The sequence below is a fragment of the Channa argus genome, chromosome 14, assembly GCF_033026475.1.
Source record: "Channa argus isolate prfri chromosome 14, Channa argus male v1.0, whole genome shotgun sequence".
NCBI classification, from domain to species: domain Eukaryota; kingdom Metazoa; phylum Chordata; class Actinopteri; order Anabantiformes; family Channidae; genus Channa; species Channa argus.
In genome coordinates, this window is record NC_090210.1 from 1,901,548 (window position 1) to 1,926,154 (window position 24,607).

The 24,607-nt window shown below is 39.8% G+C and overlaps 1 protein-coding gene across 1 annotated transcript in view; it reads right to left on the reverse strand.

The window, feature by feature from the left end:
* Nucleotides 1–12: 12 nt before the first annotated feature.
* Nucleotides 13–24,607, reverse strand: part of obscnb (obscurin, cytoskeletal calmodulin and titin-interacting RhoGEF b) — a 57,525-nt gene continuing 32,930 nt past the window's right edge. Inside the window, exons 47-84 of the mRNA XM_067474036.1 lie at nt 22,015–22,281; nt 21,302–21,580; nt 19,594–19,851; nt 19,082–19,348; nt 18,663–18,935; nt 16,493–16,759; nt 16,008–16,283; nt 15,616–15,888; nt 15,130–15,420; nt 14,812–14,841; nt 13,271–14,605; nt 12,888–13,169; nt 12,280–12,361; nt 12,030–12,151; nt 11,740–11,937; nt 11,601–11,633; nt 11,414–11,512; nt 11,086–11,304; nt 10,940–10,967; nt 10,795–10,847; nt 9,746–9,844; nt 8,755–8,811; nt 7,910–8,049; nt 6,686–6,886; nt 6,523–6,599; nt 6,269–6,439; nt 5,932–6,091; nt 5,702–5,818; nt 5,410–5,574; nt 5,128–5,286; nt 4,866–5,043; nt 4,644–4,757; nt 4,315–4,482; nt 3,795–3,897; nt 3,555–3,684; nt 3,285–3,378; nt 2,821–2,863; nt 13–2,258 (exon numbers count right to left, since the gene is read on the reverse strand). Of these exons, the coding sequence (XP_067330137.1) occupies nt 1,142–2,258; nt 2,821–2,863; nt 3,285–3,378; nt 3,555–3,684; nt 3,795–3,897; nt 4,315–4,482; nt 4,644–4,757; nt 4,866–5,043; nt 5,128–5,286; nt 5,410–5,574; nt 5,702–5,818; nt 5,932–6,091; nt 6,269–6,439; nt 6,523–6,599; nt 6,686–6,886; nt 7,910–8,049; nt 8,755–8,811; nt 9,746–9,844; nt 10,795–10,847; nt 10,940–10,967; nt 11,086–11,304; nt 11,414–11,512; nt 11,601–11,633; nt 11,740–11,937; nt 12,030–12,151; nt 12,280–12,361; nt 12,888–13,169; nt 13,271–14,605; nt 14,812–14,841; nt 15,130–15,420; nt 15,616–15,888; nt 16,008–16,283; nt 16,493–16,759; nt 18,663–18,935; nt 19,082–19,348; nt 19,594–19,851; nt 21,302–21,580; nt 22,015–22,281 (8,225 nt within the window). The 3' untranslated portion in view covers nt 13–1,141. The remainder of the gene's footprint in view (nt 2,259–2,820; nt 2,864–3,284; nt 3,379–3,554; nt 3,685–3,794; nt 3,898–4,314; nt 4,483–4,643; nt 4,758–4,865; nt 5,044–5,127; nt 5,287–5,409; nt 5,575–5,701; nt 5,819–5,931; nt 6,092–6,268; nt 6,440–6,522; nt 6,600–6,685; nt 6,887–7,909; nt 8,050–8,754; nt 8,812–9,745; nt 9,845–10,794; nt 10,848–10,939; nt 10,968–11,085; nt 11,305–11,413; nt 11,513–11,600; nt 11,634–11,739; nt 11,938–12,029; nt 12,152–12,279; nt 12,362–12,887; nt 13,170–13,270; nt 14,606–14,811; nt 14,842–15,129; nt 15,421–15,615; nt 15,889–16,007; nt 16,284–16,492; nt 16,760–18,662; nt 18,936–19,081; nt 19,349–19,593; nt 19,852–21,301; nt 21,581–22,014; nt 22,282–24,607) is intronic.

Consider the following 24,607-nt stretch of genomic DNA (forward strand, 5'->3'; position numbering starts at 1 on the left):
TCCATGTTACCGGTTTAAATACCATTCAACAATAAACAGTACACAACTTATTCTAGCCCCTTTTACTAAAATAATAAATTATATGACCTCAAGTAGTTTGCATTTTTGCTTCTTATAGAATACATGACAGTTCAGGGTACTTTGCATAAGCATCTGCTGTGGGAAAGCAAATACATGCAGTCAAACATCTAAATATCTATGAGGTACATCTATATACGAAAATCCCTGTGATTTCCTGAGTTCACAGGTCATTCAACTTCATAAACAGACACATCAAAATCAAATAAAATAAAAATCAGTATAACATTCTATTCAAACCAATTTGTTTCGTGTAGAAATGTAATTACTTACTGTAAGCTGCTAAACCAAAAATAATTAACAAAGCAGAATAATTATCAAGCAAAGTGGTAGAGAAATTATTTGATGTAGCTTGACTGTTTTTTTTGTTGCCACATCTTTGATTTAATTTAACAACAGACCATTGACTATAACAGTCAAGGTTTTGCTTTCACTTTTATATAATCAGTGTTACATATGTTATTGTACCATGACCTCATTAGTAGCAATTAGCACAAATATTTGTGCTCAGAGGATCCAAGGCATTGAAAAGTTGCAAAAGTCAACATCTTTGAAATGTACAAAAGGAAAACTAAAAAAAGTAGATGAACTGTAGAACTATTTGTTAATAACCTTTGCTAAACATAAGGCCTGAAATATTAGTGAATAAAGGTTTGTTCATGATTTTGTTCATGATTCATGATTTGAAAATTCAACTGCAACAAACAATATCATTGTTCATCAGTAAAATGTCAAAAAATATCTTGACTTTTTTCCACCGTGTATATTATACAAAAAATATACATGGAATATAGAAGTTGTAACGGAACAGGATGAAACCGAATCTTTTTAGAGTGACATAATTATACCTGTATTTCCTGCAACTCCTCTACTTTATACAAACCACCTAACTAACCATTTGACAAGAACAGAACTCAGGTTGAGACTATTTTCGCATGAGAAGCCTGAAACTGGAATGGTTTGTAAAATGCAGTTAATATACCTCAGGTTAGTACTTTCCACACGTAAGTAGGAATAATTTCTATTCAAGACTACAAGGGTTTGTGGTACCAAATGTTTGCTTCTACTGGTTCTGATAAAGGTTATCTCTAATTTGAAGAGTGACTGGATTTCCAACGGATGTGTAGCCATAGGTCTGAGTTGACACTTTAGTTTTAAAGCTCTGCTGCCCGCCTTCAACTCTCTGAACCTCTGAGCAATATGAAGGCTTTACTTCCAGCTTTTCATGACTCACTTGGATGGGGAAGTGCCTCTCCGTCCGGGACCGAGCTCCGCTAGGTGGGGGGTTAGGAGCGGATGCAAAAAGGCTACTGGAGAGCTGCTCCCTGAAGCGAGTGATGAAGCCACTCCTCTGCCTCGGCACCACGACTGGTCGCCCCACGTTAAGGAGCACAGGCTGTCCCACTGTGGACCCACCGATCTCCCTCTGGAGCACAGAGATCTCACAGGGCTTTTCAGCACTGACTTTGTGGGTGTCAGTGGTGCCATAGGTCTCTCCTTCCTCTGGAACATAGTCCTCCAAGTCCTCAAGAGTCAGAACATAATCTCCTTGTTTCAGGATCTTCGGTTCCTGTTTCCCCAACAGAGCATGATCACCATCTTCACCTTCAGGCTCAAACACGACATTCTGTTGATTGTCTAGGTCATCGCTGTCCACTCCCGCTGGAGTAAGCTCAGATGAGAGTTCATCTGGCTCTCCAGAGGCAGAACGAGAGGGAGCATTACCCTCCTCTTCTTCCCAAGAGAGTGGCTCACTGTTTACATCTCCCTGCAGATCGGTTTGAACTTGCTGAACCAGCTTATTGTTGGAATTGTTAGCGTTTGGGTTTTCTGGTGGAGACCTTTTGGGTCTAGAGGGAGTGGCTGCACAATCAGACCCTGCAGGGGAGATGCCTCTCCTCCTGGGCAGCCTGGGAGATTTATTGACTTTGTACTCGATAACTTCCTCTACCTCAACCCACCGTGGCTTGGTCTCCATGACACGGGCTTCAGCACCCTGATGCTCAGTAACATAGAGAGTTGGGATGGTGGTCTTTCTTGGTGTAAACATCCTCCTCGGTCTGGCAGTGGGGGGCTCTGGGGTGGAGGTCTCAGAACAGTGGGCACCAGCAACAGGCAAACCGGGGGATCTGTGCCTTCTCATACGGGGATTCTTCACCACAGTAGTTATAGTCTCCTCACTGAAAAGATGAGAAACAGGACCGCGGGCATTATTATAGTTATATAAGATTCTGTATGCAGGTTTCACACTAATGATCCAAGATGGCAGATTTAATTGATTGTTCATTTCTCACTCATTCAAGTGACAGTTATTAAGTGACAGAGTTATTTAACTAAAAATAAAAAAATTGCTCCAAAAACCCTGAAAAGTGTGATGTTTAGTAAGTACATGCATCAGAGCCATGCTGGACTATTTATTGCACATTGTTAAGGGAAAAAAAATACTTTTATTAATCACAGGTAAACTGACTTTTGTTGCCTCAAGTACTGCAAATCAATTATCAATTAACATAATACAATTATTAAATAATACAAAATTTGAGTGTACTCAGTTAGCTTCACTAATAAAGTTACCAGTTAATGAACACAGCACTGTGGTGAAAATAGCCCATCCTCATTATCTTTATATCCTTATTATCCTTTTTAGAAGAACATAAAACTACATCTTTTGCTTACAAGCTGAACAAAGGCAACAGGCAAACTTCACGCATGAGTTTTTTTTGTTGTCATGTTTGAACTTACATGATGATGGTTTTCTTTGGTATTTTAGTCTCCTGCTCAGTAACTATGGAAGAACCAAAAAGAAACAGATATAATAGATAAACCAGGATCAGTAGTATAAGTTAGAGATTTAATTAAAAAAAGAAACACATCGGGGCGACTGTGGCACTGGAAGGTGGAGCGGTTGTCCACCAATCTCACAGTCGTTGGTTTAATCCCCGCCTCATCCAGTCACATGTCAAAGTGTCCTTCAGCAAGACACTGAACCCCAACTTAGTTGCTCCCGGTGAGTGTTGGCCAGCTGCATAGCAGCTCGCCCATCGGTGTGTGAGTGTGTGTGTGATTGTGAGTGTGAATGGGTGAATAAGAAGCAGTGTAAAGTTCTACCATTTACCATTGCATCTTAAAACCTGCATTACAGGACATTTTACTTTCTAACTCTTCTGAACCTGAAAAAATGTGGAAATTAAAGTCTTTTTTCTCACCTTCAATGGTGATTGTCTGTTCCCCAGTGCGAGCCGCAGCAGAGGGTAGGACTAAATCTGCAGCACACTTAGCATTACCCAGACGGTTGGACAGCTGGCAACAGCAGGGAAATATGTTTAGTCCTGAGGATGATTTACTGTTTCTAATTTGAACAACAGACTTTTCTGACCACATGCAGTGATTTGTTTTTCACTCTCTGTATGTCAGTCTAAAAATCATCCTGTCATTCCAAGATATTGTGAGTGTTGTTCGTTATAGTGCAGACACACCTCACACTCATAGTGTCCCAGATCTCTCTCTGTCAGGTTTTTTATTACTAAGACCAGAACCCCACTACGAAGGTCACTGTAGGTTTGATATTTCTCCTGGTCAGTCAGCAGTCTGCCGTCTTTAAACCACCTTGAATAGGTACACACAGAACGAGAGCAGAGATTGTTATGCAGGGGAACATTTTTTAAAACAACTCTTTTCCCAGTTTCACACTAACAAATAAAAGTGGTGCATAGTACCTGATCTTGGGGCTGGGGGCACTCTGTATGACGCAGGTGAACTGGGTGTCCTCACCAGCAGCAAAGACAGCGTTCCTCATTTTATTCACAAAACGAGGAGGTACTGTCATATCAAACACATCAGAACAAATTCCACAATTCAATACAACAGAGACGTGTACTAAGATGAAGCAGCCAACGAGACCACTTTACAAACTCATATTTGAGAACTCAGAAAATTGGCAAACTAATTATAAATTACAGATTTATTTTTAGTCCAACTACGACTATGACACATTAGGGACATTTATAGAGAATCAGTGATGCATTATACACTGATCAGCCACAACATTAATAATAACACTGGTCTTAAACGGTTCTCCATTGATAAATCAGCATTTATTATAATCCTATAATATTTTGTAAAAAAAAAGTATATTATCATTTTACTCTATATAACAGTAACATTATCAAGTGATATTACTATGTGGTTCATCAGTGTAGTTAAAAATAAAAATATCTGATATTTTACAACACTTACCCTGAACCGTGATCTTTCCAAGAGTGCTGCCATTGCCAGCAGGGCTTGTGGCAAAGCACATGTACTGGCCAGAATCATCTGCTGTCATATTGTCCAGGATCAGGGTGCAGGAACCATCAGGGTCCTCAATAATGATGTGATGAGGATCTGCCACCACTGCACGTCCATCTGCAACCAATAAGTATACAGGTGTGTTCCATCAATGCATTAATAAAACACGCTTGGCCTCATGTATATGTATACATGTGATACAGTCACACGAGTTATGTGCAACACTCCTTATTACTGCAGTACTGAACTGAATGATAAACTTCAATTGGCATATATACCCTTATACCAGGTGACCACAGGTTTGGGTATTCCAGTGGCTTTGCAGGCCAGCTTAACAGTTTGACCCAAATTTGCTGTACAGTTTGCCAGAATTTCCTCAAAATCAGGGGGACCTATGAAAACAGTGAAGGTTTAAAAGGTTTAAAAGGCGATGGAGCAAGAGCAAACATGAAAACCGATTCTCAGCAATGCAAAAAGAAACTAGAGAAAGAGGCACTCACTCCATGCTGGCATGCTGTAACGCTGCTGCAATTCCCTGAAGTCTCTCAGCCATGAGTTCTTGATTGTAACAGTTCGGGCCTGCAAGGTGTATTTCCTCACAGAGTCCTCACGTTCGTGCCAGATCTCAAAGGCACGGTCATCACCCTCCACCGTTTCGTTCACGTCAATATTATTCAACTACAACAAGATGAAGAACAAAGAAGACTTCATTTAGGCGATTAACCAAGAAAGGTGTCTGTACAATTTGTGTCATTATATTACCTTCATCATATTCTTGAAGACGTATCCTTGTGTATCAGTGTTGCCGTCTCTTTTAGGTTTGCAGATTATACAGTAGTTTTTAAAGAGGAACACATGACGATGGTGACCTCTAGAAGATGTCCTAATTCCAGGAGCTCCTTCCCACACTTGGAAGGGTCCCTGGTTCAAAAAAAAATAAAAAAATAAAAAAAGGAAGAAAAAGACATTTATATAGAACAATTGGACACAAAATTAAGCAGCTAGGCAATAAATTTCTCACTTAATAACTACAGTATATCCCACCTGTCTAATTGGCTCTCCGAGTGCTTCTAGTGTGGCAGGATAGTTCTGGATTATAGAAACATGGTGGGTATTCTCAGAACGTTGAGGTAGTGCAGAAACCATTGCATAAGCTTCTTCTAGGAGGCAGCAGTTCTGACCATTTCTCGCCTTGTTTCGAATAAGTTCCTGAAGAAAGAGTGGACATTTAAACACAACCGGGGTGACAGGGATACAGGCCTTAAAGGTAAATACCTTGCATATGCACGTGAAACATACATCCTAAGACTACTGCATGCTTTGTGTCAAACATCACCTTGAGGAATTCCTTGTACTTCTGAATCCTCTCCAGCGGTTGTTGGAGGTAGGCATTGATGCTGCGTACAGGGGGATCTGCAGGATCTGCATTGGCCTGCTCTTTTTCAGTGTATTCCTACAACATAGTACTCATATAAATTATATTGTACTTTTACAATTACCTTAATTGCTTGTAAAGTAGCAGTAGGGGAAAAAATATACTCTACAACTTTACCACAGCCGTGTTACCTTGAAGAATCTGTGGACAGTTTTGTCACTGACAGCAGACTCTGCCTGACTCTGACCAACCAGATACTGGAGGTATTTCTCAAAGCCCTCCTTGTTTTTCAGGAAACACATGGCCATATCATCATCTGTGTCACAGTCATTCAGCTTAGGGAAGAATCCCCTAAAAGCATTAAATTGGGAACAAAATTCATTCAGTGACCTTAATATTTTTGTAAAAATAGAAAATATTTTTGTATATCTCACTTTTATGCATTAAACAATACAGCAAGAATACAAAATAATCTGTGGATATGATGCAGACACATTGGGTTTTTTTTCTTTAAAAACATGAGCTTACTTGCTATGGAAGGACTTAATATCTTCAATATTTCTAAATATGACTTCCTTGTGGCTGATGACTTCAAGGGGTGCATCAGGGCTTTCTCCATGCTTCATGTGATGGGATGTAAAGAAATCCATCTCTTTTATAAACTCTGTTTCTCCATTTATAAAGTCCTGGAACAGTTGGCTAAGGACATAAATTAAATTCTGGTTATGTTGCTTCCTTCTCTCCCAGTATTTGTGTTGTGAGTTAAAGAATGCTTTACTTACAACAATTTCCTTTTGTATTCACCCTCAGACACCTCCTCCACACTTGTCTCTGGAAGGTCACTCGAATCAGCGGTAGGCTTAAATAATACATATTTTTATTATTACCTTTTTATTAATAAAAAGTTCTGCTGTTATGTTGGTGACTTAGTAACTTGAGACATACTTTGAGTTTCTTGTCTAAATAGGCTGGCGAGACCCACCCCTGACGGCATGGTGTTGTTTTGGTTGGTTTGGTCCGGACTAACCATTTGAGTGGGTGGGCTGAGTCCAAAACCTCGACATACTGTCCTTCCTTCAGCGAGATAGACTCTTTGGTTGGTATGGGTGGGTTGTAGTCAGCCGTTGCCACATAGATATCAAACATCTGTAAAAATAGGTATATTTATGATATCAGCATGAGGATTTTCAGAATTGTTTGACAGCATTAGATAAATATGGTATGTTTAAAACCTTCTTATTTTTGCCAAGCCTGCACAAGCAAGCGACCAATGTTAGTTTTTCCCTTAATTTCCGGAATTAGATTTTTCCATTGAGTGTGTAAAGCAGATCTTGTCTCGTATTGTCGGTCCAAGAAATGACCAGACATCTTAAGCACTGTATGAGCTTGTTGCATTTGGGTAACTAAGGGTTATTGAAGATGTCATTTTAAAACTGTTATGTATCACTAGTGTATTTTCCTAAGCACCACTGACTGCTTTATGAGCCATAAAACTCAGAAGTCAAATAGCAGGTTTGCACCCATCCAGAGGTCTTTAGAGTTTTGCATGAGTTTTTGGTTAAATGCCTGAAATAAGGTCTGTAGTAAACACAAGGTTAAGAAATTTTCACGTGAATACTGCTGAACAAAACATGTTATTAACATAAACCTCTATTTGTCACTGCGCTTATTTTAATCCAAATGTCAGTGGTAAATCACATTGCCTTTTTGTGAAGGGGAACCATGTAGACACTAAATTCTGCGTTGGCCTACAAAAAACATTTTGCAAATAAATGGAGTTGGATCTTTTCATCTTGGGGGATTTTTTGTTTTATTTTAGGTAATATTCAGTTTTAGAGATGCTTTATATAAATGTTATGTTCATTTCTGAGGCGGTAGTCTGTGTTGCCCTTGTTTTGGAAAGAGATTCTAGTATTATTGCCTATATACCGCATAATATATATACACAATAATACCACATACTAGTACTTATAGCCTTGTATTGTACCAAAGAACTGAGATAGCAAAACATCATATAAGAAGTCGCTCAACAATCTGATTGGTATCTCTATTTTTGTGTGTTTTAAGTATATGTAAACCTGGTTTTAGGGTGATTTCCAGTATGTATGACCAGTAGACAAGACCAAGTCTTGTCTACTTTATACTGCGTGGATGATTTCCATGTCTCACCTCGCCCCTGGCATCCCCATCATCAGACTCAGAGGAGGAGTCAGCAATGAGGGAGGGAGGGTGAGAGCGACCGTGATGAGGCGATGGAGAAGGGGTCTTGGTCTCATCATCACTGTCAACACCAGGTACACGTAAAGAAGCTGATGCAGAAAGGATGGAAGTAATCAGAGCAATACAGGTTAATTGTGCAATAATAGGAACATGTAAAATTAGCATAACCTTTTTAAACTTATTTTTGTTATTGATGAAAATTATAAATAAAAAATATATTTAGAAAATTATGTTTAACAAAGGAAGGGGTGATAATCCTGTACATTTAAAGTCACATTAGTCTGATTATCCTCAGCCAGAGACTGAGCTACTCGTGCTAAAAGTAATTTGAAAATGTTCCTTTAATCAGACAAATCATTTCTCTATTATATCATTATGGGGTTTTTCATTCAAAATAAATATATACTGTAAACTGTAGCACTGTACTAATATAACTAGCAATTACTTCTGGCTGTGTTAGTATAGTGAAAACATGCAAAAAAAAACAACAACTACTATACAGCTAAAGCAAACTGTCTGCATTCTCCCCATCCACATAGTTGGACACAGTTTGAAATAATACAGTAAGGCAAATACATCCATGATGCATTAGGAGTGGAAAGGTGCACAGAAAACATACAATGGAAACGAGCTGTTTAACTGCAGCTTAAAACATAATCTTTTCTTTTTTGTACAATAACTGCAATACTTATGTTTTTTCTGTCAAGGGTTTGCTACATATATTTCACTAAATAATGTTCCTTGTTGAAAGAAATGTATAGATATTATGTGGCTGATGCACTTGGGATACATACTGGTTGATTTGGGCCAAGATTTCATCCACTGGAGCACTTCATGATTCTGTAAACTGTCTGAATAACAAATTAATGAGTGGATAAGCATTTAATTGCCTGGACTGATAAACTAGTGGATGTAAAATTGGTGAAGGAATTATGTCAGTATGAATCAACGACACAGAAGTCATATTAAAACATAAAAACATGCTGGAAAAACAAGCACTAAAGAAGCAGAAAAGAAATGTATCATGTTTGGTTGTTCTAGAAATCTAGTGGAATGTGAATTCTGAATCAAAAATGAAATTGTAATAACATTCAGATTAACCAACACATTTACAATTCTTAAATAATCGGAATGAATTCGCAGATTTTCACCAAAGTCCAACAACCAAACAACATCTGAATTATTTATGCACAGCATTTTCAGCCTTAGCAAACAGAAAAGCCAGCAAACAAGCAGCTTATTCGTTTAAAATGATTGAATGTCAAGTGTGACATCTAGTTGGTTAGCTTGTTGTTAACAGTGATGGCAAAAGAAAAGAGAAGCTTCCCACTGAGTAAAACACAGGTATGGTTCTATTTCATCCCAACTTTATTATCTTTCGGTAAACATGCTATTTATGCGTTTACCAATTAAAGGCAGCACAAGTCCTCCAGTTAACTGTCGAGCTAAGCTCTGAGGTTGTGTTTTTGTTCATATGCCAGGCTAAATCATTTGCCTACTAAAGTACTAGAGACTACAATTTAATAGCTTAACAACCTAAAATCATTTTATCAGTGACGCTGAACTTATTACATGATGAAGTGCTTTAAACATGAATCAACCTGTTTAGGTTAACAGAAGTCAGGCATTTTATGATATCATCCAGAATTTTTCAAGCTTTCCTCCTATTTTATTACTATTTTTTTTATAGTTGAAAAAGTGTTTTAGTTTCTATTTTCTGGTAAATTAGAGTTTAACAGTCAATAACTTTATTAGAAAGACAGAATAGTTGGTCAATGGACTTACCCTGGCTGATCTTTGCTGACACCATTTCAGTGATCTGAGAGGTGAGTTTCATTAGGAATTCCTCTGTACCTACTTCACCTAAATAGGGTATTTTATCCTCTTAAAGTGGAAAACATAGGACAGGTGAGGGAGAAACAGAAAATGTTACGATAAACACGATACCCGTTTGTGGCTGGTGATGGTACAAAGACACCATATCAAATGTTAAAACCAAAGAATGTGATTGTCTTGTTGTGATAGGGGCAGGATCACCACTGTGTTGCATTGCCTCTTCTTTTTTGGGTGATGATGAGACCAACTGCTCCAGTTTTTAAAAGCATGATCTCCCATTCTTGCTTAAAACAGAATTTCAGTCTGGGGCTTCACTTGACATGTTTTTATTTTGTAATTTGACAGGTGACAGGGCTGGATTGCAATTTGGCACCTCAGCAGTTTTACTACAGAGCCATGATGTTGTGATACGTGCAGAATGAGGTTTGGTATCGTCTTGCTGAAACAAGTGAGGCCTTCTCTAAAAAAAGATGTCTAAATGGCAGCACATGTTGCTCTAAAACCTGTTTATCACCTTCAACACCAATGGGGCCATCACTTGCGATGTGAAAGTTCACACAGCATCACATAGTTGGTTCTTCCAAAAACTATTTCAAAATGCAACTCCCCAGACCGCAGGACAGTTAAGCTTGAACAAACCATTTAATATTAGTCGTTTGTTTCTTTGTGTACAGAATTATATTTATGGCCATAGATAAAATCCCCCAATAGTTTGCCATTTATTTTTTTTTTAATCAAGAAACATTTTCAAGATGCTGACCATACTTCTTTTGACATGTGATGAACTTATTTCTGAAAGACTGAGCTCATAGATGCTAATTTGAAATGCTATCTTTGTACCATTTACAATTAAAATGGGCTTCAAATCATTACAATTTTCTTTGTATTTACATTTTACACATTCTACCAACTTTTCAAACAGCATTTGTAGTATTACAAATATGTTGCACTACCATAAATAGCAGACTTTATTTTATTAAAAAGTATGCCAGTCTCACCTTTGCCTCTGCCAGCTTCCTCATCTGGAGGACTAACTGTTATCCCAAATGCCCTGATGAGAATTAAAAGTTACAATTTATTTTCATATACTGAAATGTAATGTACTGTTCATACAGCAGATGTCTTTCATTCTAAGTCTCTTACTCTGAGGCTTTAGTCCCTTTCTCTGGTGCTAGGGAAAAAGAGGAAGACAAATATATACAATTAAAATGAAACACAATCGACAAACTAAGAGGTGTAGACGATTTAAGCAAAAGGTAATGTCAGTGTAAATTCAGTGTTTTTCTTACCGTCATCCACTTCAAGGTGGGCAGTACAGATGGACTGTCCTGCTCTATTTGTGGCAATACAGGTATAGGCCCCAGTGTACTCTGTTCCTACATCCATCAAGATGAGGCTGTGCTGGCACCCAGAGCTTGCTATTTTGTATCCCTTCGTATCAGGCTTGATCCAGAGGACATCCTCCAATGATTCCTCCTTTAGCCAGGACACCATGGGAGTGGGAGACCCTGAATGAATTAAGGAGAGCATGGTGACCCTATGAACTTTGTGAGTTGGGACTCAAAGTAAAGTCACATCACTCATCCTTTAAGGATGAAAACATTGAAGTAAACAAACCTTCTACTTTGACAGAAAGAGTAATGCTGGCTCCTTGTTTCACTTTCCTATTGCTGAACCTTTCAAGGAAGCGTGGAGGCACCAGAGGCTCCTTAGAGTCTGTGGAAATAGTGTAAAGTAAAAGTAAAGTCACATGTAGTATATTATTGTATCTTCTACTATATTTGTAAGATAAATGTTAAATTACCCTTTTTATCTTGTGGCATAATCTCTCCTGGACCTATTGTAAAATACAGTTGTTATGTTATCTATAACAATTCAGTATTGAAGCTTAAAGTAAATATAATACAGTATCCAAAGCTCATTTCATGCACTTGCAGACATACTTAGAACTATCATTTGGGCAGAGGAGTAAGCAGAACCAGCTGCATTGCTGATGTAAGCAGAGTATTCCCCCATGTCTTCTTTCTGCACCTCCAGAATCTCCAAACCATGAGTATCTCCCTCTGTTAGTAAAAGAATCCTTTCTGAGGGCCGCAGAGGGTGGCCATCTTTGAACCAGTAAACTCTCGGTTTGGGGAAGCCTGGTGGACAACAATTATTCTTTAATCACAAGCAACTCTATGTATGTTGAATAGAACTATTGAAATATTATAATAATGGATAATAAACCTACCCTTGACTTTTAGCTGCATCTTAGCCATTGGTGACATTGGACTGACATGAACATCATGAAGCTCCTCCACAATTTGTGGTAGCTGATCATCTTCAGCCACTGACTCAAAGGTCTCAGTTTCCCTGTGCAAGGAAAAAAAAAAAAAGGGGGACACCTCAAGAATTCAATATTAATGAATATTACAAAATACTTTTGAAATACTTTATATCTGTACATATTTTTAAAGAAACATAGTTCATAGTATACTTACCTGGACACATAGCCCTTGGCACTGACATAAGAAGATGTTTCAGTGGCATCAGCAGCAGTGTCATAATCTGAGCTGCAAGACACTGAAGAAATTGATGTAACACATTATAAAATCATCAGGGAAACCAGGAACAATGTGTGTGTGTCACATGTACTGTAATTCTAATTGAGTTTGGGACAGTTTGAGTTAATGTGACGATATTTTGGCAAAATAGGGTAAATTTGATTTTAGTTCAAAAATTTCAGTTATTAATTTCCAACTTTTGCAAAACAATATAAAGAATTTAAAGAATATGATTTAATCTGATTTACTGTAATCAGCTGTGTTTGCATGTAGTGGGAAAGAACAGATTAAAAGCAAAAGATTAAAATTAGGCAGCTATATGTTACTTACATCCTTGTGTGTTGTACAATTGAGGGAATATGAGCAGATGATTGTTTTCTCTTTTTTACTGCACTTACTACTTAGTATGAATCCAATATATTGGCACAAAAATGGTGAACTAACACAACAAAATGTCTATTTCAGTGTCATATTGTGTTTGGTCAATTTTCTAGCTAAGATACAAACTGACATTGTGTGTGTGTGTGCATGTAATGTTGACTCACCGTCAACCCTGAGTTCAGCCTTAGTGGCTGCAATGCCACTGCTGTTTTCAGCCGTACAGCGATAAACTCCCATATCAGTGGGTAAAACGGTAGTGATGATCAGTTGGTGGCAGCCCTCCTGGTCTTCATTGATCATGTAATGGTCATTCTCCTCCAGCAATTTGCCATCCTTATACCAGCGAACAGTGGGAGGGGGCTTGCCAATCACAACACAGTCAAAGCTGACTGGATAACCATCTGGAACATCCTGACTTTTTAGCTCTGTCAAGAAGACTGGAGCAGCTGGGTGATTACACAAAATGAATACAATTACACAAACGACAAATGTCCACCAAGTGGGAACCAGTGATGAACAGGGTATGTTTGACTAATGCAATCTTTACCTGGGGCTCCAGTCACGAATCCCGGATGCTGTCTATCTTGTGTGGGGGTCTGTGTGCCATCTTGCATGTAGCCCATCTTTCTAATACGCAGCTCCACTTTGAAAGGTCCTGCCTCCAAAATGGTGGCCTCCACAGGAACCCCATGGACTGTAAACATCTCTTGAAATCTCTTTGAGGCAACTTCAGCTTCTGACCATGAATCAAAGCGAATGTAGATATAATTGTCATCCTCGCGGTAAGAACGGGGATCTGGAGGACACAAGTCTCCTTCATCTGCACTGACAAATGGTTCTTCCTCTACATCTGGTGGAAGACGAGTGCGCAACAGTCGCCGGAGACGTTGGCTTGCCTGCCTCAGTGACTCATCCATCTCACTACCTGAAGAGCTCTCAGGCTCGCTGTCAGCACTGTAGCCCACTGTCAGTGGCCTTTGCCCAGATGAATCTCTCACTGTTCCTACTGTCACCTTACTACTGTGAGAAGTGACTCCAAACTTGTTGCTGACCTCACAAGTGTAAACACCAGTATCCTTTGTGGTGATGGCAGTAATGACCAGAGAGCAAGTACCATCATTGTAGATATCAATATGATGGTGCTTGCCATCCATCAGTTGTTCTCCATCCTTCAGCCACCGCACCTTCTCAGGTCTACCTTCTGCCACACATTCCAGATGAATGGTGCCATTAGGTTCTTTGGTCTGATCTTTGAAGACCTCTTTAAACACAGGACGCATATCTTTGCGGGCCTTGTAGCCCTTAAAAGCAGCTTGAATCTTAATAGCAGCTTCTCTGAGCTCAGGCTCATCATCTTTACTGATTTCCATTATGTTAGTCTCCGCTGTAGACAACTTATTTGTCTCCTGAGTTGTGGTTGTTTTCACTTCAGCTAGCTGCACAGTTCTCTGCTCTGCCATTTGGAAATGTGCAAAAAACCTCTCAGTTAGTGTCTCTGGCTCATTGGTTTCTGTGACAGTAGATTTGCTGCTCTTCTTGAGGTAGGCCACAAGCGTTGAACCCCCAGAGACAGACTCGTCTTCTGAGCTGGTATACAAACTGGACTCTGTTTGCCTCTTGGACACAACAATTTGCTCCTTCTCTAGTGATTTTATTTCTACTTTCTCAGAGGACTTAAGCTCCTTTACTCCTGATTTGCTTTGACCACCTTTACCATCTTCCTCGGGTTGTTCAGTGATGGAGTCCAACGTGGGCTCTCGACTCATCCGCCGTTTCTTGGCCAAAGCCTCCCACAGCTCATGGAGATCACCTTCTTCTGCAGCTTCTGGAGGTAGACTGGGTTGCCCTAATGCCTCAGTCTCTACCTGCTTTGACTCTACACCTACACAATGGAGTTCACATTTTTACTTTGATAAATGTGAAAATAAAACACAGGACAACACCTACTGTTGCTGGACCTATCAAAACTACGGATTTATCCAACTAAACATGACGGGACATTCATAAAGGCTTCAAATTTGACAAGTTTCTCTATAGTGTTTGGACAAATAAAAACAACTTCCACACAAAATACAATGTCTTTCTTACCTGGACAAATTATTGGCTGCTCGGGTCGTTCTGTAGTGCAAAAGCAAAACAGGTTTAGAAGACATGTAATTATAAAATAACTTAGCAGAATGCTGTGACAATGTCTGTATATGACAGTACAATTGTTCTGATCTGAGGTACTGTAAATACACTGCACCTACATACTACAAAAAGGTAATTTTTGTGTCAAAACCAGTGATAAGATTTTTCATCTAATACTGCATCACCATTTCATATATAAAGCAGTAGTAGTAGTAATAACAATGATGAAAGTTTAGTGGTAAACAAGCAAATGAAGTACATCATGCATTCACTCACCAAGCTGCACAGTCTGAGGCAACTCAACAGGCTCCCCAGTCCCAGCTCTGTTGATGGCTGCCACTCTAAACCTGTAGCCACTGCCTGGCGTCAGATTTTCACCTACAAACTCTGTGTTACAAACAAGTTCAGAGTGACATGGAAGCCAGATGGCACTGTCTACCAGTCGCATCTCCACCCTGTAGCCCAGAATGGGGCTCCCTCCATCATGTAGTGGAGTGAACCACGAGAGGGTTACAGACTGCTTGGTCTTACTGAGGACCTCTGGATCCTCTGGAGGATCAGGTACAGCTGTTGGAAAGAAAGGTAGAGTTGTTTTTGGCAGTGTTGGGGAGTGAACTGTCCTCTGTTCAATCAAGGCAAAATTATCAAAAATACTTAAGTTTCTTAACTATGTAGATAAAAATACAAGAATATAAAATATTTAAAACATCCAAATCAAATTGTTCAACAAACACTGTTGTGTAGCAGTGCTGTTTAACTTACTGATAATGGTGAGCTTGGCCATTGAGAGAGCATCCCTAGCAGCAAATGTAATTTCTTGCTGGGGTAAAAGTGGGGCCTGCCTCAAGACAAGGCGATAAGAACTACCATCAGCCCTCATGGCCCAGAGGTCACTGGGCTTCAGTTCAACTCCATTAGCATACCAAGCTATTTCAGCCACAGGTACAGTCTCAGTCAGCTTTACACAAAACTCAACCTTCTCTCCCACTGCAGCCACTTTGTCTTCCAGACCCTTCACAATGTCGAGCTGCCAGCCTTGCAAGAGAAGAACCACAGAATTAAATGTGAAATGTGGTTGTTGCAGTTAAACATATGAGAATGCATGGTTCAGACAAGATCTTTAAGTCAGTCTCGTGTTCCTCTGGATGAATTACCCTTAACAGAGAGTAGAGCAGATGTGGATGCTGTGCCGGCCTTGAAGGTCACTGTGCAACTGTCTTTAACATGCAACTCTTTCAGCAGGAGCAGATGGCGGCGACCACTCTCAAATGATACAACCTCAGCATTAAGGGATTCTTTGACTGGTTTACCATCAAGAAGCCAGCAACAATCCTTGTTTTCAGGGCGCGACAGGGCACACTCAAAAAGTGCTTCACCTCCATCAAAGGTTTCCACATTCTCCAAGCCTTGAACAATGTCAATCCGTTTGGCTGTAGAAAATAGATGGAAAATGAAAAATTAAACAGAACACATTTAAAAATTATTTTCAGAGGAAAGTTTAGAAATCCATGTCATTTAGGATTTTGTCAACAAAGGGCATAAACTTTGCCATCATATTTGGCCAAAGAATTGTCAGGAATGAGGGAGCAGAGGAGGATCCCTAAAGGTTGGTGCTTTTTCCATGTGGAGGCAAGCTCACCTTCCACATGAAGTGTAGCAACCACACAGGTCCCCTCTGCCTCACAGGAGTATGTGCCCCTGTCTTCAGCAGACACACGGCTAATGTACAACCGAGCCACATTCCAGTCCTGCTCCACTAACACGTTTCTGCTATCAGGCTGCAAAGGCTGACCATTTTTCTTCCACTGAGCCTTGACCGGCCTTGAGTACTGGCAGATGAACTCAGCTGGTTGGTTTTCCACCACCCAAAGGTCCTCCATCTCGCTCACCACTTCAACTGTGGGATCTGAGGTTTGGGTCAGGGGTCATAGAGTCAGGCCATGGCCATGACATAAGAGGATAGTTGCAGGACATGCCACATAATATATAGGCTTTATAAACCCCAAAAGCATATTGAAGCGATGTTAATATGTAAGTCACAAATACTGTGTAACCACAATACAGTCTGTTAATTTATGGTCCTATGGGGGGGATTACAAACCACCGTCCCAAACCCTATCCATCAGGGTGGTGCCCACAGCCAAGGGCCAAGGAGGGATGGCAGTGGATGTGAGGGTAGAATCATAAGTAAATAGGAAGTAGGTGTAGGAAGGTTAGAGGTTTTAGTGCTTAAGGGTTAAAGGCAGCTTTGGTGGGATGGGCTGATGGAGGTGAATATTAGACAGCAGCCAGTCCACATGGATGCTTTGAGCAGCACTTTATTACCATGATGTTTATGCTGTCACTATTTAGTAGTTTGCTAACTGTCGACAATAAAATACAGATTAATCCTTCAATCCAAACCATATTAAAAGCAAGCCTACTTTTTATTGGACTCACTGAGTCTGATCACTAAATAAGAATCACTCATTACTCATATTATCAAGGGGTACATACAGTTAAGGCTGCACAAATTTCGGTATAATAATCACAGTCATGCCTTTATCTTTTGCTAATTCAAGAGTGCCTGGTTTACGGAAATAAATTCTAGGATCCCAACTGTTAGATGCCGGGTTCCAGCAGCCCACTGTTATCGGCTTCTGACCACAAAGGCCATTGGTGAAGCAGACAAGAGCTCACACTTTTCATTATTTCTACATAAAAGTTTTACTACAGTTCCAACAACAGTCACAGCGCTGATCTGTATTTACAGTGTCAATGAAAGTGCAATCGATGGTCGAAGCTGAGCTTGAAACGGGGGGTCATTTAAATGAGTAAAAATGGAACTACAATGAAAAAAAATTTAATAATAAATAAACTGCATGTCAGGGCAGAGGCAACTCAACACTCCCTGGCCTGCTGATGTCAGGGCAGAGGAATGAATCTCAGGATACCAACAGCAACACCCAAAAAAGTCACCAAAAAGTAGCCTGAGTGATAAAGTTCACCAAGCCACCAAGAAAACTGCTGGTTGAAATAATAAAGTCAGGGCAAATAAAGCCTGTTGTCAGCTGAGCCATGTGGATTTTAGTGCACAGCTTCACTGTACATCAATGAATTTCAATGTAGTTCTACTTAGAGGAACCAGAGGCTTGTGAATGGCCAATATAAAGGAAGGATAATAGTGATGTAACTAAATATTTTAATAGATTAAGCAGTATTATAGTCTCTTACCTTATTCTTACATGCTAATGAGAGCATATTGTTGAGGTATAGATATTATGTTTTCAGTTATACTGGAGTGCAGGAATGGATGCTGACGAGTTGGATTATTTTAAAGATTGATAACAGAAAGGTTATCAATCTTTAAAATAATGTAAAGTTGGGATTTTACATATTTTTGATATATTTCATCAAATTTTTACCTCTTAAAGCAACTCATGCAGACAGAAGCGAATATATTAGTGACATACAGGAAAACCTGACAAAATGATTACTGTACATAACCATAACATCTCAGCTACTTTTACAACTTTGTAGTTGGAATAGTTTGATTAATAAACTTTACTTAAACTTTCATTTTACTTAAACCTAAGCTTAATGGCTTGCAACAGAAAACATTCACAATTTTCTAATATGCTGAAAAAATTGGTTAGTGCTAATCATTTTAGTCTTGTGTCTCAACAAAAATTTGTCAGTTGCTGTACATATTAATGACAACAAGACAACTGCATTTAAAATTATTTGTAAATTTTTGTGTAGATTTAGATTTATGAAAAGATTGAGATACTGCTTATCTCTGTCTCTAGTGATTGGATCTTTGAAAATACCTTTGACTAAGAGCTTAGCAGAAGATGTTATACTGCCAGCTTTAAAAGTGACTGTGCCCGAGTCATCTGTGGCCAGGTTCTTTAAGGTGAGTGTGTGGATGTGGTCCTGGCTTAGGCCTATCTCACAGGAGGGGCTGTTCTCCAGCAAAGTGCCATCCAACCACCACTGCACCTGGCCAGGGGCCCTACCAGACAGCTGGCAGGAAAAGGTTGCCCACTCCCCAACAAAGACATCTGTGGTCCTAAGACCAGAAACAACGTAGACTTCTTTCACTGTAGAGTGAAAAGTACACATGCACATACATTGAGCCTGTGAGTTGCTCATTAAAATAATTATGCCACCTTAAATTACAAAAAACAAGACACAAACAGAATGTGAATAATCATGGACAAATGCAACAGCTGCGTAGAGAAGCTACCTTGCACTACCAAACAAGCCGTAGTGAGCTGGTCTTCTGAGTCACATGTGTAGTAGCCGCTGTCTTCAGGGCCCAGGTTCAGTATGCAGAGCTCTTGAATGCACCCTTCCTGCCTCATAACATACTTCTTACCAGGCTGGAGGACCATTCCCCCTTTTCTCCACTGAACACAAACACCTGGCTTAGACAGTTCACAGCGCATAGTAATATCATCACCCTCTATGGCCTCCTGATTGTCAAGTTCTTTCTGGAAAAACGCCGGGGAACCTGGTGGGAATTTAAAATGGTAAAGTTTTTACATCAGATGTTGAGATGACAAGTTGGGAGTCAGCTAGTTGAGAGCACAAGACAAACATCTCTGAAGGACTTAAATGTAATCTTGCTGGTGCACACTGGTGCCAGACTGCATGTGTAGTTGAGTGGAAGTTCAAGAATATTTCAGTTCGTTTCAATCGTATATAGTTTCACAGTCGTGAATTTAATAAATTTTTGGCTCTGGCATTGTCGTTTACCTTCAACAGTCAAGGTGATGTCACATTGTGCATCTCCAGTATCACAGGTATAAGTTCCTGAGTCCTCGAGAACCAGGTTGTGGATACGAAGCTGATGAAATGCTCCATTTTTTTTCAAGTCATACTTTAGACCTGCTTGGATGGCCATGTTGTTTTTGATCCAGGTGACTGAGGCCTTGGGATCAGAGATGGTGCAGGCCAGAGTGACAGTTTCACCCTCTAATGCCACAGTATTGTGAGGACTCTCTATTATTAACACTGTAAATATGGGAAAACCGAAACAGGTTTAAATAACAGTAGCATATCAAGGCGGTATTTTCCTCTCCTTCACAGCTCTGACATGAATCATTTAAATGTGGTTCTCAAACAGAAGTTGGCAAAATTGTTAGTACCCTTCCGTGGAAGACAGAAAAACCCACAATGGTCACTGAAATAACTTGAAGGTGCGTTCTGACACTGGGCAGCACAGTTGACTCTAAAATGCCTGGATAGTCTTGAGATTTCATTGTACCCTGCACAGATTCAAGACACCCTGTGCCAGATGTAGCAAAGCAGCCCAAGAACAAAACCGAGCGTCCTCCATGTTTCACTGTGGGTACGATGTTCTTTTTTTTGTATGTTTTTTTTTCGCGTCTTTGAACATAGAGCTGATGTGAGTTGCCAAAAAGTTCCAGTTTTGTCTCATATGTCAAAAGGACATTCTTCCAGAAGCTTTGTGGCTCATCAATATGCATTTTGGCAAATTCCAGTCTCGCTTTTTTTATGATTAGCTTTCAACAGTGGAGTCCTCCTCTGTCGTCTTCCATTAAGTCCACTTTGGCTCAAACAGCAACGGATAGTGGGACCTCATGCTGATGTACCTTCACCTTGGAGTTCACTTCTTATCTATTTAGAAGTTATCATTTGCATTTTCCATCTCTTTAATTTGTCATAAATTCTCTTCTTGCGGCCACTTCCAGGGAGGTTGGCTACAGTCCTATGGACCTTACACTTCTGAATAATATTTGCAACTGTAGTCACAGGAATATCAAGCTGCTTGGAGATGGTCTTATATCCTATACCTTTAATATTGTCTTGTCTATAATCTTCTTTCTAATCCACTGAGAAAACTTCCTGCTTAGCTTTCTGTGGTCCATGTTCAGTGTGGTACACGCCATGATACCAAACCACAGAGTGACTGCTTTTCACCCTCTAAATAGGCAGACTGACTGATTACAAATTTGAAGAAACCTATGTCCCTAATCAGAGGACACTATTTAGTTTAACCTGTCCCTGTGTTCAAATTATTTTAAATCTTTTTTTACTTATTATTACTTAAGTCAGTTTCAAGTTATAAGAGTGACCATGGTGAGTTTTCCTTTCTTTAATAGAAGGGTACCAACAATTTTGTCCATCTGTGTAAATACAAGGAATAATTATTATATGCTGTCACACATTTTACAGCATTTTTTTAATAATCTGAACTAGTGTCATTTAAAGTTTAAAACAAACATTTGATTACCAAGTACTAATAAGATTTAATGCTGGGATTGTGATATTAGTCCCCTCTATAGTAAACACTATTGAATAAATGGATTAGAAAATATGTTTAAATGTTAGGACAAAATCGATGCTGCTAGCAGATTTCTATTTGCCATAACAACGCTGTTTGCTGTTTGATGATTGATGTGAGGATAAAAATATCTGGTAACCATGTCATCTCCTTTACCTTTGGGTTTTTCCTCGACCAATAGACAGGCCACACTCTTTTCTTCGCCCACTACAAAGGCAACATCTCCAGATTCATCTGTGGTTACCATCTTCAGGACCAAACGGTGCACTCTGCCCTGACTGCTCATTTGATTCAGATCATTATTCTGAAGGAGGTTGTCCCCAAGCCACCATTCCCCAGTTGTCACTCCCGAGTGTGACAGCTCAACCTCAAAAACAGCATCCTGCCCAGTGGTCACAGTAATATCACAGAGCTCTTTGGTGATGTGTACATGTTCTGAGGGCAAATTGGATGGAGGTCAGTCAGCAAACCTTGCAGACACATCACTATAAGGGTGATTCCATCATCCCCCATTTACAAGAATTGTTGTACCTAATATGCTTAAAATACTTAACCAAGTTTAGAATGGATGGATGTAGCACTATGGCATGTGCAATTCTAATGGCACCTGATTAAAATATAACTATGATTTTATCATTGTTTCCTACATATGTAACTTAAATGTGATGAGTAACTGATGCCGGTTACTCAAGTAAAGTTCAAATTTCATCCCAACTAAAACACTGACCTCACAACTCAATAAATGAACTGCATGAGAGTAGATGGGTCAGTAGAAGAAATAATCCAGCACTTGAGAGTGGGATGGAAGAATGTAAAATGAACTTGACCAGTGATAAGGTAAAGACAACAGAAGACACTTGCTTGGTTACCTTTCACAGTTAGTGTAGCAGTGGTTTTCTTGTTTGCTGTTTCGCAGGTATATTCTCCACTATCCTCCATATTTAGACTTTGTATAACCAGGGTGTGAGTGGTAGCTCTATGCTCCATGGTGTACTTCTCTCCATGGGTGAGGACAGTTGAACCCTTCCACCAAGTTACTTTGCAATCAGGGCTGGATGTCTCGCAGGACAGGGTGACTTTGCTTCCTTCGGTGGCCTCTTGACATTTAAGCTCCTTTTTGAATGTCAAAAAAGTAGCTGACAGAGAGACCATTATTATTTAGGATGTATTATCCGCGATTTCATGCCTCCACAAAAGACAGTATACTCAAGAGCAACATCATTTGTACTTAAAAATGTTTAAATCCATTACAGCCGAGAAGCTTAAAGCAGAATATAGAAAGATCAGTTGACTACACTTTGTTTTAAAATTTTAAAAGTATCACTAATACTAATAAATAAAAAACATATGATTTGCTAGAAGGTATGATAAAAGAACACACTTATGGTTTGATTTTGCATCTCCTTATTTTTTTTTTTAATCTATTTTTTGTCCTTTTGGTTTATCCCGTGAGTTCAGGGTCGCCACAGCACATTGTCCGCATATTGATTTGGCACAGCTTTAACACTGGATGCCCTTCCTGACGCAACCCCTCCCCAATTTCTGGTGAGGGGAATGGCATGTCTTGCCCAGGGACACTTTGACATATAGCCAGGGCCGGGGATCGAACCACTCACCCTGTGGTCTGTGGAGGACTGCCTTTACCAACTGAGCTACAGCTGCCCTGCATCTCCTTATACATAAACTCTGTATGTGTATGTGTACATAAAAAAGAGGAACCATTAAGAGTGAAAGGTAAACCTAACCCTAACCTAGCTCTCCAAGAATTTCAGTATGTTAACTGTGAGAGAAATTTCCCAATCTCACAGTTGTTGGTTGAATTCTCACCACCTCCAGTCACATTTCGAAGTGTCCTTGAGCAAGACACTGAACCCCAACTTAGTTGCTCCCGGTGAGTATTGGCCAGCTGCATAGCAGCTCCCCCATCGGTGTATGAGTGTGTGTTATTGTGAGTGTGAATGGGTGAATAAGAAGCAGTGTAAAGTGCTTTGAGTGCAGACCATTTACCATTTCTGTTTCAGGTGATACTTGCTGCTGCATTCCAGCAACTTGTTAAGAAACTTCCAGACAACACTAGCAGCTGGCTTAGTACTCTCACGGCAAAGACTAGCAATTTCCCCTGTATCTCTCTCTCATCCAAGCAGAGATGTCGGAGAGACAGGCAGAAATGCAGGATGAGACAGTGGTGGAGAGGAAAAGCTTTGTTTCATCAGTGATAGGAAAAGCAATGTGAGCAGATGATAGAACCCGGCGATCTAGTATAGATGGAAAAAATAGAGGACCAAGAACTGAGCCCTGCAGCACACAGAAACATGCTCCTGCCAAGATACCTTAAAATTTCGTCCCGATAAGTAAGACCGAAGCCAGGCTAGAGCTGATCCAGATATTCCCAAGTCAGAGAGTGCAGACAAGAGGACCTGATGTTTCAGTGTAAAGGCTGCAGAAGATTGACCCTGTGGCTTTTGCAGCCCGCAGAGGTTCCATGACCATCAGGAGTGCTGTTTCTGGTGAGTTACCACTCTTGAGATTTACATCAGGGAGGTTGTTCTTGGAAAGAAAGTCTGAGAGTTGATTGAAGACTGCTCGATCCATGGTCTTGGCCAGAAATGGAATAAGAGAAGATGGGTCTCTAAATTTCCAGAAGAGGAGGGGTCAAGGGAAGGCTTTTGTAATCTGGGCCTGCTAGAATGAGGTTGCAAAAATTCCTGTTGTAAGAGATATGTTAATAACTTGTGTAGTAGCTGCCATTAGTTTGGGTGCAACTGCTTGAAGGAGGATGGAAGGGATTGGATCCATTTATTATGTAAAGTGCCTTGAGATGACTTTGTAAATTGGCGCTATATAAATAAAGTTGAACTGAATTCAGAGAGCAGGTGGTTGGATGGTTAGAGAGGATTGAAAATTTCTGCTCTGCTCTACTTGGAAGATATATATGATAATACAACATATGATATGTATAGGTGGAACCCAGATGCTTTTTCTGAAAGTTAAAAAAAAATAAATTAATAAATAAAAAGAGAAATTAAACAAACAAATGGTTCCCCACACACCCACCCACACCTACACACCCGCTGCCAGTCATCACTGCTCTCATTTTAAACCAGGGTCTAGCTAAACATTTATCAACAAGCCAGAATACAGGAAAGAACCAAAAAACCTCCAAAACACAATGTTACACATTCAGAATGTTGACAAAACCGTAAAGACAAAAAGATCATCACAATGTAACAGTCTGGATGTGTGTCGTATGTTATGACAGTATATGCTTAGGCAAACGCCAGCATACAACAACCCTACCAAAAAGAAACACAAGCCAGTTTACACTTACAAAGTTAAGGTTTAATTATAAAACATACCTTCAACTCTCTTTTTGGATTCCTGTTTCTCAGGTTCAAGTTTGGAGGACACTGCTGAAACTGGCAACTTATGTGCTGTGACTCAATTTATTTGTAGACAGGTACA